The 13,584-nt window shown below is 41.4% G+C and overlaps 3 protein-coding genes across 4 annotated transcripts; 2 read left to right on the forward strand and 1 right to left on the reverse strand.

Annotated features, from left to right (window-relative positions):
- The first annotated feature begins 442 nt into the window (after positions 1–442).
- rft1 (RFT1 homolog) lies at positions 443–6,478 on the forward strand. Of its 2 annotated transcripts, XM_034223747.1 has the most exons (11): positions 443–718; positions 799–884; positions 1,015–1,137; positions 1,354–1,645; positions 1,727–1,861; positions 1,981–2,241; positions 2,326–2,470; positions 2,577–2,682; positions 3,580–3,829; positions 4,346–4,526; positions 6,379–6,478. In XM_034223747.1, exons 1-10 carry the CDS (start codon positions 656–658, stop codon positions 4,508–4,510), a joined length of 1,626 nt encoding a protein of 541 aa, XP_034079638.1. In that variant the 5' UTR covers positions 443–655; the 3' UTR covers positions 4,511–4,526; positions 6,379–6,478. The 2 variants fall into 2 exon arrangements, with proteins under 2 accessions (XP_034079638.1, XP_034079637.1); XM_034223746.1 differs by lacking the exon at positions 6,379–6,478 and having other exon boundaries at positions 4,346–4,898.
- Positions 5,163–7,492, forward strand: mustn1a (musculoskeletal, embryonic nuclear protein 1a). Its single transcript, XM_034223749.1, has 3 exons — positions 5,163–5,752; positions 5,836–5,962; positions 6,572–7,492. The coding sequence occupies exons 1-3, from the start codon at positions 5,654–5,656 to the stop codon at positions 6,676–6,678; spliced, it is 333 nt and encodes a 110-aa protein (XP_034079640.1). The 5' UTR covers positions 5,163–5,653; the 3' UTR covers positions 6,679–7,492.
- A 10-nt stretch (positions 7,493–7,502) lies between these two features.
- ruvbl1 (RuvB-like AAA ATPase 1) lies at positions 7,503–13,558 on the reverse strand. The gene is made up of 11 exons (XM_034223748.1): positions 13,242–13,558; positions 12,567–12,653; positions 12,059–12,191; positions 10,908–11,059; positions 10,509–10,598; positions 9,776–9,925; positions 9,601–9,664; positions 9,298–9,496; positions 9,082–9,184; positions 8,692–8,783; positions 7,503–7,878 (listed from the first exon to the last, which is right to left on the reverse strand). The coding sequence occupies exons 1-11, from the start codon at positions 13,380–13,382 to the stop codon at positions 7,719–7,721; spliced, it is 1,371 nt and encodes a 456-aa protein (XP_034079639.1). The 5' UTR covers positions 13,383–13,558; the 3' UTR covers positions 7,503–7,718.
- Between the last annotated feature and the right edge of the window lie 26 nt (positions 13,559–13,584).

The raw sequence follows: 13,584 nt of genomic DNA on the forward strand, positions 1-13,584 counted from the left end.
ACATACTTTCAATTAAGCACAAAAAGTAAAAGTATACTTGTTCGTATACTTAAATTATATTTCTAATACACTAAAGTATACTACTTTTTGACCTGGGTAAAACTCTACTGATCACATTTAAATAAAGGGATGGTTATTGTAGGCACAATACATGACTGTCTGCCATTAATCTATAAATAAAAAGGAAATGGTGAATAGTTTAAGTTTAGCTTAACATAAATGCATATGAGTTTATGTGCTATTTTTATCTCCAAAAGATACATATTAAGCAGCCAACACTGCAAGTTATTACAAGAATCAAGTAATTTATCCTTTTCTGTCAGACTTCACTGACCTACAATAGATGATTAAAAGGAAGGTTACGCCCTCTAGCGACACCTCATTGGACGTATCACTCTCTGACGTCACCGCGCAACGTAGTTCCGTAAAATGTGTACGGAAGTGTTACTACTAGTATGCTGCTTCTAGCCTCTGCTGCTGTTCACCACATCTCATTTCAAACTTTTCGTTAGGATTAATGCGCTATCATTATACGTTTTAAAGCTGCCACCACAGACGGGGTTGACAGCATGACTCCATATTGAGTTTTCTTTGTAGAAAGCAGCAGATAAGTTGTTGACTTAACGCTTTTAAGTCGAGTCAGAGGAAGTCCAGGATGAGTTCTCAGGATGTACTGAAGAATGCATCCACTCTTGCATCGTATAATGTGTTGTTACAGGTACAGGGGGCTCACAGTCGGGATATATCAGCCCAGTGTGTTACATTTACCGACGACTAATATAATGTGTTCTATCTTAGGTGATGTTCCGTGTCCTCACCTTCTTCCTGAATGCATTTACCTTGCGGTTTGTGTCCAAAGAACTGATAGGTGTTGTCAACGTCAGGTAAGGATGCTGACAGGTGCTGAGTTGTGAGAACAGGGCAACCAGCCTATATAAGAAAAATAGCACAATGCCAACACATTGCAATGCATCAGCTGCTGTAACATTGTGTGTCTGTGTCTTTATTGTGCAGGCTTACACTCCTGTACTCCACATTAGTGTTTCTATCCAGAGAAGCTTTCCGGAGAGCCTGTCTAAGTGGGGTTTCTGGGAAGAACCACAGCTGGAGACAAGTTATCAACCTGCTATGGCTGACGTGAGTTGGCTTTTATGAAATGGGTAAAGTGCTTCTAAACTTGTGAATTTGGTTTAGTTCTACTGCACGATAATAAAGATGCAAAATCATTATAACGATAATACAATTTCACCTCTTATTGGGAGTGTTTTATGTAAGTTAATGTCTGAAAGTAGAACACATTATTAAGCTTTGATGCTTTCCTGCGTGTCTTGTGTTGTCTTTCTTACCTCTCAGGTTGCCTCTTGGTGCATTGTGGGCTGCCCTGCTGATCTGTGTATGGCTGTGGCTGCTAGAGGTCCCGGACCCCCAGACCATCCCTTACTACGGCCCTGCTGTGGTGCTATTTGCTCTGTCAGGAGTGCAGGAGCTCCTGGCCGAGCCCCTCTGGGTCCTGGCCCAAGCTCACATGTTTGTCCGTCTGAAAGTGGTCGCTGAGAGTTTAGCAATGATCGCTAAGTGCAGCATAACTGTGGTGATGGTGATGTTTGCCCGTGAATGGGGCCTTTACATCTTCTCTGCTGCTCACGTAAGACATTTGCTGGTAATCACCCATTATTCCTGTAATAACTAACTCTGTATGCAATGATTTTAACCGTTTTTTTCTTAGTTGGTGTACACAGGATTCCTGGTGCTGTGCTACGCTGTTTACTTCATTCGTTTCTTGGGCTCTAAAGAAGCAGAGGAGAAGGGTTTCCCCCTGCACAGTGTCAAAGATCTCTTGCCCCGTAGAGCAAAAGGAGAGGTAGTACGGCAACTCAATAAAGCACTATTTAATATTCATAATCTATTTTTATAAAACCAACCTGGAAGTTAAAAGTGTTACCATACAGTACTAATGCTCATCTTGTTCTCTGTTCATAGCCGTTGGTTGATTGGAGTCTGGCCCAGCTCACATGGAGCTTCTTCAAGCAGTCCTTCTTAAAGCAGATCTTGACAGAGGGAGAGCGCTACGTCATGACCTTCTTAAATGTCCTCAGCTTCGGAGACCAGGGAGTTTATGATATCGTCAACAATCTGGGCTCCATGGTGGCTCGCTTTATCTTCTTGCCTATCGAGGAAAGCTTTTATATCTTCTTTGCCAAAGTGCTGGAGCGGGGACGTGATGTCAAAAGTCAGAAACAGGTGTGATTCCTGAAAATAATCAAAAATAAGTCTTCCACGAAATGAAGCATTGGGTTACTTAGATGTCGTGGGTTTCTTTTTCAGGAAGACGTTGCGATTGCAGCAGAGGTCCTGGAGTGTCTTCTGAAACTGGTGCTGGTGGTCGGTCTGATCATCTCAGTGTTCGGCTACGCCTACTCTCACTTGGCTCTGGACCTTTATGGTGGCTCGCTGCTAAGCAGTGGGGCAGGTAACAGAGCCTCAACCAACTCGTTGTATTGGATATATGTGACAAAATTAGCTTTGTATAGCGTTCTTAGTCACGGCTCTCTGTTTGTTTTTCTTCTTGGTTTAAGGGCCCACTTTGCTGCGATTCTACAGCAGCTATGTTCTCCTTCTCGCTGTGAATGGTGTAACGGAGTGCTTTGTATTTGCTGCCATGAGCCAACGAGAGGTTGACAAGTAAGTTATGTAGAAATATACATTCAGTTTGATATAAACTACCTACATGGCCATCCGTGGTATAGCTTGCGGTTACATTAAATAATGTCCCAACCTTACAGCCAAGCCCCTAAGATCAGCTGATCAAAACCTTTTAGCTGTTTCTTGACCACAATGGAAACCAAGGGTGATTGTAGGTTATCAGCCTTCTGCTTTTTAACAGCCTTCCCCTCAAGGTTAGCTTGCCATTTCCAAATATAGTATATTTGTTTTAGTAATGTTATTTAAAATATTTAGATGCACAGATTTTCGGGATATTTTGCACGTTTATCAGTTTCATCTGCCTGGATCAGTGTTTCTCAAACTTTTTCACACCAAGGACCACTTAACCAATAAAAAAACACTCGCGGACCACTTAACTCCACAAATATCCAAAATCACATCGTTTTTCTAGAACAGATTACAAATCGCCTGCAAATTGTACAAACAAGTGGCATGTGTGATGAAGGTGTTGCGCTGGGCTATATCATGCAATCGAAAGAAACTTAAGCTCGCTCCATTGCGGAGATATTCCCGCGAGAGTGCGGGAAACTTTAATGTATTTATTTATTTCAAATGTGAAATGTTACCAATATACTCAAGGACCACTAGGGGGCACTCACGGACCACCAGTGTTCCGTGGACCACATGTTGAGAAGCACTGGCCTAGAGGATATCACCTCCTATATTTGCATGTTATTTGTTTTTATATTAACTTATGTATTTATTTTATGTGCACCTACCTCCCTCTTTTATGTTTGTGCTTTTGCTTGTGAATGTCATACAGGGGAATTACATAGGTCTCAGTATTTCTAGTAATTGTCATGCTTTTATTCATGTAACCTGTAAGTTAAATCCCTATTTGTGTTTTGTCCTCAGGTATAACTTGGTGATGCTGGCTCTCTCCCTGTCTTTCCTGTTCCTGTCCTACATGCTGACATGGTGGGCTGGCAGTGTGGGCTTCATACTGGCAAACTGCCTTAACATGGGCCTCCGCATCTTGCACAGTGTTCTTTACATTCACCGCTACTTCCTGTCCAGTCAGTGGAAACCTCTGCGGGGCCTGCTGCCCTCCCCGCTCCTCCTGCTGGCTCTGGCTGTCAGTGCCGTTGTCACAGCGCTGTCTGAGGTACGAGAGAGTCGTGTAACAAGTTGTATCTCTTAATATCAACCAATGCATTTCAGTTTGATGTATTCTATATAATCATTCTTAGGGATGGGACGATACATGATTTTTGGGGAATTCGCAATAAAGTTGTCTAGCTGGCTTTTATGGTAGCAAAGCGAAAAGTAAAGCCTGGTTTCCAAAAAAAGAACTTACTCCCAAAAAGTTTCTTTAAAAAGTATTTATACTCTATTTATACCATGGGATTGTTTTTTCACTAAAAAGCATATTCACCAAAAATGTGTGTCCTATCTGTGAGGCAATGCAATTATTGTTTTCTAACAGAAATCTTAGTTCAAATGATTCCAGTAAGTTATTGGGTCATTATTAAAGATGTAGGCATATTTCGGATAATATGTTGAATTTGAACTATTTTGGGCAGGATAATCGTGACATGAGATGTTGATGTTGTTTATGCCTAATCTGTAGTGGAGCCTGTGCAAGAGCCCTAACTTGTGCTTCTTTACTCTCTGGCTGCAGGGCGTGTTCTGCTGTGACAGCGGCTGGTTGCTAAGGCTCGTCCATATCAGTGTTGGAGCAGCGTGTCTTCTCGGTGTGTTAGTGGCTGTTCTTCTCACAGAGACTCGGCTAATTCAGTTCATAAGGACTCAGCTCTTGCCCAAATACAGAAAGAAACACACTTAAAATGAAATGGAAATTGGTGGACTAAACTAGAAGAAAGCTTCTAACAAGAGCTGCTGATTGACAGTTACTGACTGCGTGAAAGCATCAAGGGAACAACTTTTTTAAACTGACTGTGTGTGTGTGTGTGTGTGTGTGTGTGTGTGTGTGTGTGTGTGTGTGTGTGTGTGTGTGTGTGTGTGTGTGTTCGATCCTGTGTTGGCCCATTTAAATATATACAAACATGTCATGATGATATATGTTGTATTAGATAATGCTGATCTACTAGAAATGAATGTATTTTGAGAACGATGATTTTGTTAACGGAATATTGCCATACACAGTTAAACAAGAAAAATACATTTATATTTGTGGTGTTATAATTACTTATGAAGTAAAAACATGAAATGTTTAAGCAGGTTGAATTTCTTTGGAAGTCTATTTTAAACTTAACATCCACTATTTTGCTCACATGCTTAGTTTTCGACAAGGGAAATAAGCAGGGGGACATCTGTTTCGAACTCCACTGACAAAGCATAATGGCACAAAACTATTAGAATGTTGGTTAATCATTGCTACACATATCTTTTGTAAGGGAATATGCACCAGCTTTTTAACATATTTGTACTTTATGGACCGTAGAGGTTTCAGTTCAGCCATTGTTTGACATGTTGCTTGGAAACACCTTTTGTTACTCGTTAATCCTTCCTTTGTACTTATGGCCGCTGAAATAAGGGTCCCTGAGGGCTGAATAATGATGTAATTATGGAGAATGAGCAGGAAGGGGTGGGAACATGTATTTGCACTTGAGTCAGCCATGGTCTAACTTTATTGGGAAGCTTGATAGAAAGTTACTTATCTTTTGAGTCATACCTTTTGAACTTTGAGTCCAAATGGCTTGGCTTGCTAATGACCAGGTGGTGAATGTAGAGTGAGACATTGCCATATTCTTACATCATTGGGATTTATTAGAGGAAATGTAATGCCAAAGGTTGTAGCAGACTAGCAGTGATCTCATCATTTCCTTTTGAAGCAGCAGGGAGGACAGCAGAAACATGAGAACACAGAGACAGAAAGGAGGAGGAGCGTATACACCTATTACGTCATTTATTAGTCTCAAGAACAGATTTATTGTCCTCTGGAGAATCACTGCTAGGGTGTGTATATATGCCAGTGTGTGTATGTTGGGCTGGACTCACAAGAGAAAGAGAGAGAAAGCTGACAAGAGAGGATATCTTCTACAACTGCTCAACCAACATGTCTCAGGTAGGAGGACACTCTCTTATATTATTAAAGACTTTCTGCACAAGTCTCATATGTGTGATGTCTCATATTTTTATTCCTTCCAGCCAGGGCAGGAAGAAGATGAAATGCAGCGTCCTGAGATGAGCGAAGAGGATTTGAATGAAACAATAAACAAACTTGGCAGAAGTGGGCCGGCGAAGAGCAAGACGACTGAAGTTATGCAGGAGTGCGGTGAGGACACGCACATAAACACCATGATAAACACACATGGAATCATGATTTGACACTAGTCTTACAGATGGAAAGCTTTCTTTCTGCATCTGGTTAAATCACACCATGGCAGTGAGTTTGTGCGAGGGGCGTTTCCTCATGATGCTGAAGTTTCCACTCCATATACAGAGAGAACAGGGGGGTTTAATGATGGGAGATTCTTTTCAAACAGTCTCCCAGTGGGATTGTGTGTGTGTGTGTGTGTGTGTGTGTGTGTGTGTGTGTGTGTGTGTGTGTGTGTGTGTGTGTGTGTGTGTGTGTGTGTGTGTGTGTGTGTGTGTGTGTGTGTGTGTGTGTGTGTGTGTGTGTGTGTGTGTCATGGACCCAGCTCTAGCCCAAATACAGAAAGAAACACACTTAAAATGAAATGGAAATTGGTGGACTGAACTGGAAGAAAGCTTCTAACAAGAGCTGCTGATTGACAGTTACTGACTGCGTGAAAGCATCAAGGGAACAACTTTTTTAAAGTGTGTGTGTGTGTGTGTGATAATACAGAGCATATCTACAAAATGACATTGCCCTTCTCTCTCCCACATTAACAATGAAATTGTTGTTTGTCCTTCTTCACAGAGAAAGTTGGTAAAGCAGCTCCCTCTGTGTTCAGTGGAGCAAGGGCAGGAACGGAGACTGTTCTCAACGCACGCGCAGGTCCACCAATAATCAGGAAGAAGCAGTAGGCTCCCTGACCATGATTGGACAACACATGTTTGGAATCTGTTGGTTTTCCAGCTGTGCTTTAGGCCACTAAAAGCCTCGGTAAAAGCCTCTTTTTTTGGTGTTCTTCAATATTCTAAAGCCTGTGTTAAACACTTAATTATGTTTGGTTATGAAATGTGTATTATAGCGATAGTTAACTTCTTCAGTTGTTCAATATTTCTACCTGAACTAATGAGAAAGCTAACACATTTTCAGCGTGTTTCTTTGTATAAACCAGACATAAAGGAAGATTCTACTGGGTGGTCTTCTACTCATTTAAAAAAAGAAATAAGATTAGTAAGAAAAAGTTGTGTTTTCCTAGGGACACACAGTGGCGGGTCTGGCGAGCTAAATGCTAACATTTGCTCTGATGACTTCAGATCTGTCGAATTACTACAATCCTTCATGTTAAAAATATAAAGTTAAAAGACTAAGAGCAAAGAAGTATTTTGTCAAAAGATAAATAAATAGATTTTTAAAAATGTAATATGAGCCAATAGAAATACACAACTCAACATATAACAACGGTACTGTCATTTGTATTATATTTAAACAAATACATTGAAAAACTTGTTCCAATATACTGGTGTTTTCTTTAATTATTGCAGTTTTTGTCACAAAGCATTTATCTACAGGGTAATAATGAGAAATAGGAGAGAAACGGCAAGACTTTTTTTGGAAATCTGTTGTGACAAGACTTCCCATTCCGTCTCACCCATTCTACTTTTCATTGTCAGAAGTACCAGCAATATTATAATTGTCCATTGATGTAATAAACCGTTAAAAAAATATAAATGACAATGAGTTATTTTTTTCTTTTTATTCCAAAAAATATTTTCATGAACGTACTGAATGAATACAACTTGAATAGAACAAAACTACTACAGTAGATGAGGTGGCAACTCTAGAATGAGCCACATGGAGGGTAAAGATTGAGAAAAAAGAAAGAATCAAAGCCAAACATTTAACAGCTGGATGAACACCAGCCCTTTGAGTCGTGAAAGAAAAAGATGATATTAGTCTATTTCATGAATTTGTGATGTTGATCTTGGAGGATTTTGGCAGAAGACTTGGCGTCGTAGAACAGCTCGTTGATTTCCTCTATCTGCTCCCTCTCCACGTTCTCTTTTCCCTGAACACGGCCCAGCAGGCTGGCTGGCGTCAGCAGCTGGACAGCGTACCTGAGAGGAAACAGGAAGTAACAGTATGATCTCACATGTATATACACTATAAGCCACTTCAAGGAGAAGTTGCAGGTCCTAAATGTATGATACTGATAATAAATGTATGATACTTAGCTGAAGGAGTTTCATCTGAATTTACCAGAACTACCAGTGGCACCGATAACTAACATTTAGAATAACTACTGTATATAGAAATGGTCATATAAAAAGGCATCAGAACTACATGGAGACTGTTTTATCAAGAGTCAAACGTTTCTTGAAGTATATTAAAACAAATGTTTAGGTAACAAAAACACTATACCTTACTTGATAATTGCCTGTTCAGGTGTTAAAATAATTTTCTATGAAACCACTGTGGGCAATCAATGTAAAGCTGCCAACTTCTTCACTCCATTATGACACAGGGTGTTTCTCAATGTCGAGTACGCTTGCTTGGTAGCACATGTCTGCCGAGCATCTTGCTTCAGAAGCGAGTCAAGAATACTTCCTGACATTTGGAAAACAAAGAGTGGAACAGGCTAGCAAGTGTGCGTCATATGAGAGGCCCCGTCTTACATTTTCCGCCACAGATTTTGGAAATTGGGCAGTGCGCAAAGCATTGTGGGGATTTTAAGACCGCGGAGTCTACTCATGTGCAGCCTCGATATTTCTCCAAACGGAGTACGCCGGGCTCGGTAGATTTCCAAGTATGCTGGACAATGGAACAGTACTTCGGCGGCACTCGATGACGTAGTATGCTTGAAATAGTGGCTCTGCAGCAGCTTTACTCGCGATTGAGAAACACCCACACTCTGCAAAGTTTAGTCTTACCTGAGGGTGGTCTTGGTGCCGATCTCTGCCAGGTGTGTAAGTGCTTCCTCGCTAACGGTGATCCCCTCAGTCTGAGAACGGATCTTGATGATCTACAAACCACAACATCATTAGTGACACCCTAAGAAATGTCAGAAGGCACCAAAAAAACTGGGATTTAGGGACAACCATTTTTTTGTTAGAAGTTCCCGGACATGCAAGTGATTGCCGGCCACTTCTCTTTGGAACAGCAATATTATGTTTTTATTAATAATCAGGGCTTTCAATTTAAAAACAGTCACTTTATGTATTAATTACTATTCCCAATATTTTATAAACGCCCCTATTGTTAGGGAAAAAGTTTCTGGTTTCCTGAATGTTCTACACTGAACTGGAGGTACTTAGACTCACCTGCTTCATCTCCTGTGATGTGTACAACATTGTGCGGATTATCATGACTCTGTCTAACAAGTCAAGAGGAATCCCGTGTGGAGAGCAGATGTCCTCTGTTCCCCTGTTGAGAAACAAATCACTTTGAATACTACACATTTTACATCAAAAAATATCATATCTGTTGTGTTTTAAAAATGTATTTTCTTTCCTCCCAAAACGCTTTAGACCTCCTACCTAATTAAACAGTTTCCTCTGTTGGAGGCAAACACAACGATAGGGGCGATGGTGCTCTCCAGTGCTCTGTGGAGGTATGTGAAGCATTCGATGTCCAGCATGTGCACCTCGTCCACAAACAGAACACCAGGAACCAGCTCAGCTACGCCCTGGTCGATGTAGCGGTTCACCACCTTGTTGATCTCATTACGAAGCTTATCTATAACCAGAAGAGAAAACGGTAATGAATCAAACACAAGTCAACTAGTCGCTAATCCAGCTGGGGGTGTAGACTAGACTGTGACGCGTTCAGGTTTCCTTTACCTGTGATTTCTGTCTTTTTTGGCTTCATCAGCTGTCCCATCATGGAGAGAATGTCCTGGCCTCCCTGAAATGCAACAGTAATTATTTGTAAACTTGTAGGGAATAGCTGTAAACTGGTACTATTTTGTTTATGTAAGCAGCTACAGTAAATGACAAGGCTTTTGCAGTAACATACCTGGGGTCTGGCATTTGCAATATCAAGGTCATGCAGTGTGACGTCTTGGACTATCTCCTTCTTTTTGTGGACATCACCTTTAGGCAGCGGCACATACTCCTCTGCCTCCAGGTCGAACTCTGTAGCAAAGGTGTCACAACGACCTTGTCTCTGTAAAGACACAGTATAACAATATGTATTAATACAATTAATTTACATTTGACCCACAGGGAGTAATGGCCACATTGCTCTGGACAGTGAAAGAAGAGATGGAGCCAGAGCAGGTGTATGATTGAACCTAGTGCCAGGAGCAGCTGAGGGATCAAAGGGCTTCAGAGGGCACGTCATGATACAGCTTTCAACAGTAACAAATGTGTTGTCCAGCCCTCCTGATTTGCGCCCCTAGCCCACCTGCACCGACTAAAGGAGCCGTCATCGTGGCCTGTCAAAGAAGCATTGAGGGAGATGGAGAGATAGAGGGAGCATGAAGAGGTGCAGGAATGAGAAAGGCTTGATTCAGAGTACAGGAGAAATGCAGCAGGGCTGAAAGAGATGAAAGGACACCACCATGAAGGACTGAAGAAGACAGGCAAGATGACAGAATACACTGACATTTGAATTGATCAAATATGTCTTAATGTTGCATTTGTGGCTTATCACTAAATTAAAGCATTGTATTTACATCTCTTTCTACTTTTATAAAATGTGTGACAGCAGTAGGGAGGGATGAACACATGAAAGACATCACAAATACCTTGACAGCTCCACTGTTTGCTTCAATGTAGATGACATCTCCCTGTTCCACTCGCTCTTTCTGAAGACTCTCATAAATACTAGGATCGAGCTAAGGAAACAAGACAAAACGTTTTCATGTAAGAAACAGCTCCTTAACAACTGGTCAGTGTTGGGGACAAAAAGGGTTTAAGAATACTCTATACTACTGGAGGAAGAGAGAATCAAATCGAACACAATCTGGTTGCAAGATGAATGTTATTGCTGATATGCAAGTTAAACACATGTGCAAAGTACCTTAAAAAATGACAACGTAACATAAATGTATTTACTTTGACTAGGTGTATAAGTGCACCATCTTGTGTGCTTTAGATGCAGTAAATAGAAAAAAGAAAGGAAAGGATTACAGCTCCAGTCTGACCTTGAGCTGCTTCGTGCCTTTGCCCGTCTTCAGACCAATGATGACGTGGCTGATGGTTTTCCCGTAGCCGCCCATGGGATTCTCTGTCTCACAGGGGGTCAGCTCTGTCACCTCCCCTTCATACACCTCCTTTGTTTCTTTGATACGCAGTCCTGAATGTGGGCGACATTACAGTCACTCACAGGCGCAGTGCAGAGTGAGAGCTCAATCTGGTCTTTATATTCCTGTGTCAACTAAGCCGCCACTTCCTTCAGTCTACTGAAAAAAGCATTTTATTACAGAGAGGGAGCATGTGTGCGTGTGCCACTAATATGTATGGGCATCATCTTGTGTAATATGATCCGAGTCTTGTTGCTCTTTCATGCAGACCGGCACGGAGTATGAGCAGCACACAGGTGGCTGATCTGCTGTGGGGAGGGTCACACAGCAAAGAGTAAGGCGAGGAGTGTCCGCTCTTATCAGCAGAGTGATGACAACTTCAAAATGAAACCCCCACCCCCCTCTGTATCCTGTTCTAGGGGAGGAGCAAAAGGTGCTGATGACCACCTCTCCCTCTACCTAAGCTCCATTTCCTACCCTGAGACAGGTACCATCAGCAGTCAGACCAACCCTGTCCCTTTATCAGCCTTCCTTCCTTCTCAACAACATTCTCATACACCCGGTCAAGTTCGCCTTTCAGCTGATGAGAACGGTGTGTGTTAGGAGGACACCATGCTCTCTCTGCCCAATGACTCTTCCCTTCCCCTATAAAGTTGTTTGACACCAAGAGAGGAAGAGTAAATTGAAAATAAATCTTGGTTAATCTGAGTGTAATCTAGTCATACTCTGTATGAAGTGGAGAGGTCAGGATAATCCATGGACCCTGCTGTGGTTTTAAATTAGACCTTTTTCGGCTAAGAGAAAGTCTGGTGATAAGATGACATCTGTTTATTATCTGCATTTTCCTTCATTTAAACATTTGCTTTAAAATGGCCTTATTATTGCTTTTGATAAAATCTTTGCCCATATATAAAAATGGCCCTTGTGTTCAGCCGATGAGACTTTTGATAGGCCCTGACAGATCAGGGTCTACCAAACCCTCAGTTCCACTGACTGATTTGGGGGATATAAGTGATGACCAAGGAGCCAGTTCTTATTTAAGTGACACTCACCAATAGCTCTCCTGAAATTCTCCATCAATACTTCTGTTTTTTTAATCTCTGTCGAGTAGACTTCACTGCCAACCATGGGACAGAAAGGCACCTTGTTTCCCAACTCCTGTGCCATAGCCAACGCGAGGGCAGTCTGGAGGATCAAATAAAAAAAGAGTCAGCATCTACAGCAACATTAAACTAAGCAATACTGCTCTATTGCATCCCACAGGTCACAAGACTGTTAAACACCTGAACTTTTGAAAGAACATCCATAACATTCATCTGTTTGCAACTCATATATATATATATATATATATATATATCAATATTCCAATTATATAAACTATTCTGCACTTTCTATTATATTCTATTTTATTTTCCTGTACTATTTTATCTGTTTATTGTGTTGCACTGTTGGAGGAGCCTGTGACCTAAGATTTTCATTGTCATAACTACACTGTAGCTATGCACTAATGACAATAAAAGCCTTGACACTATTGCCATTGAAGGAACACTACACACTTACCTTTCCTGTACCAGGTGGCCCTGCCAGTAACACTGCCCTTCCAGACATCTTCTTTGAACGGATCAGATCGACAATGATTCCACAAGCCTGGAGAGTGGAAACAATTAAACATAATGAATATAGACATCCAATGGAAAACAGGAATTGAATGTAATACAAGTAGCTGGTTGTGGGATACCCAGTCTGAGTCAAGTTACAATTGAATTCAAAGCTGATAGCTTTTAGATACTATACTCAAATGTCTGCTTTGTCCCCAAAGTACAATAAAACCCTGGCCAATCTATCCATCTGTGATACTATATTTTAGACAGCATTGCATCCCTAAGAAGTCAGGTGTCTCCTTAGACTGGAAATCAGAACATCAAGATGACTAGATTTATATATCTGTAGACAACTTGTGAATATGCTCTTTATATAAATAGAATATGTACTTATTAATAGTACATGCATTCTCTTACAATAAAATATGAATGTGATTTCTATTTAAGGTGCTTTCCCTTTAGCTCACCTCTGACCTTAGTGTGAAACAGCGACACCACAGTGCTAACGGAACTAGCTTGGTGGTGCACCTGCATGCTCTTAGCAAAATCATTGCTGGAAAATATCCTCAGCGCTTAGTGGCGGTCCACTAAACAATACAAGAGTAAAGCGAGTGCAGTGAAACATGAACATTACCTCTCTTGCAGCCTCCTGGCCGACCAGACCACATGCTGACTGTTTAGCATTCCCGGCCTCGTCTAGCCCCAGTCCCTTGACGTGACTGTGAGTGGCGATCCGCTGAGTTTTAGTGGTGCTTTTTACCTCTTCGATCTTCATAGTTACTGTTACTTTACAAATATGAGGAGTAAAAACGGTAAGGCTGGTTTACGGCGAATCAAATATCCCCGTGAGTCAGGCAATTATCGCTGCTACAATCGGCGCCGAAACTCAAAACACAGGGAAATTGGTTTCCATGTGGGTAACTAGGGAAAGTTAGCGGAAGTGATACCCGGAAGTCCCGCCCAACTCCGTCAAGTAA

This window comes from Gymnodraco acuticeps, unplaced genomic scaffold (assembly GCF_902827175.1).
Source record: "Gymnodraco acuticeps unplaced genomic scaffold, fGymAcu1.1, whole genome shotgun sequence".
Classification (NCBI taxonomy): domain Eukaryota; kingdom Metazoa; phylum Chordata; class Actinopteri; order Perciformes; family Bathydraconidae; genus Gymnodraco; species Gymnodraco acuticeps.

Bases quoted from the DNA above. Each gene is read 5' to 3' on its own strand.
- ruvbl1 (XM_034223748.1), bottom strand. From the start codon at position 13,382: ATGAAGATCGAAGAGGTAAAAAGCACCACTAAAACTCAGCGGATCGCC. The intron at 12,654-13,241 runs GTAATGTTCATG...TCCACTCTCCAG, and splicing joins GCCAGGAGGCTGCAAGAGAG to GCTTGTGGAATCATTGTCGA. The intron at 12,192-12,566 runs GTAAGTGTGTAG...TTGATCCTCCAG, and splicing joins GGCCACCTGGTACAGGAAAG to ACTGCCCTCGCGTTGGCTAT.
- mustn1a (XM_034223749.1), top strand. From the start codon at position 5,654: ATGCCAGTGTGTGTATGTTGGGCTGGACTCACAAGAGAAAGAGAGAGA. The intron at 5,753-5,835 runs GTAGGAGGACAC...TATTCCTTCCAG, and splicing joins GCTCAACCAACATGTCTCAG to CCAGGGCAGGAAGAAGATGA. The intron at 5,963-6,571 runs GTGAGGACACGC...CCTTCTTCACAG, and splicing joins TGAAGTTATGCAGGAGTGCG to AGAAAGTTGGTAAAGCAGCT.
- rft1 (XM_034223747.1), top strand. From the start codon at position 656: ATGAGTTCTCAGGATGTACTGAAGAATGCATCCACTCTTGCATCGTAT. The intron at 885-1,014 runs GTAAGGATGCTG...TTTATTGTGCAG, and splicing joins ATAGGTGTTGTCAACGTCAG to GCTTACACTCCTGTACTCCA. The intron at 2,471-2,576 runs GTAACAGAGCCT...TCTTGGTTTAAG, and splicing joins GCTGCTAAGCAGTGGGGCAG to GGCCCACTTTGCTGCGATTC.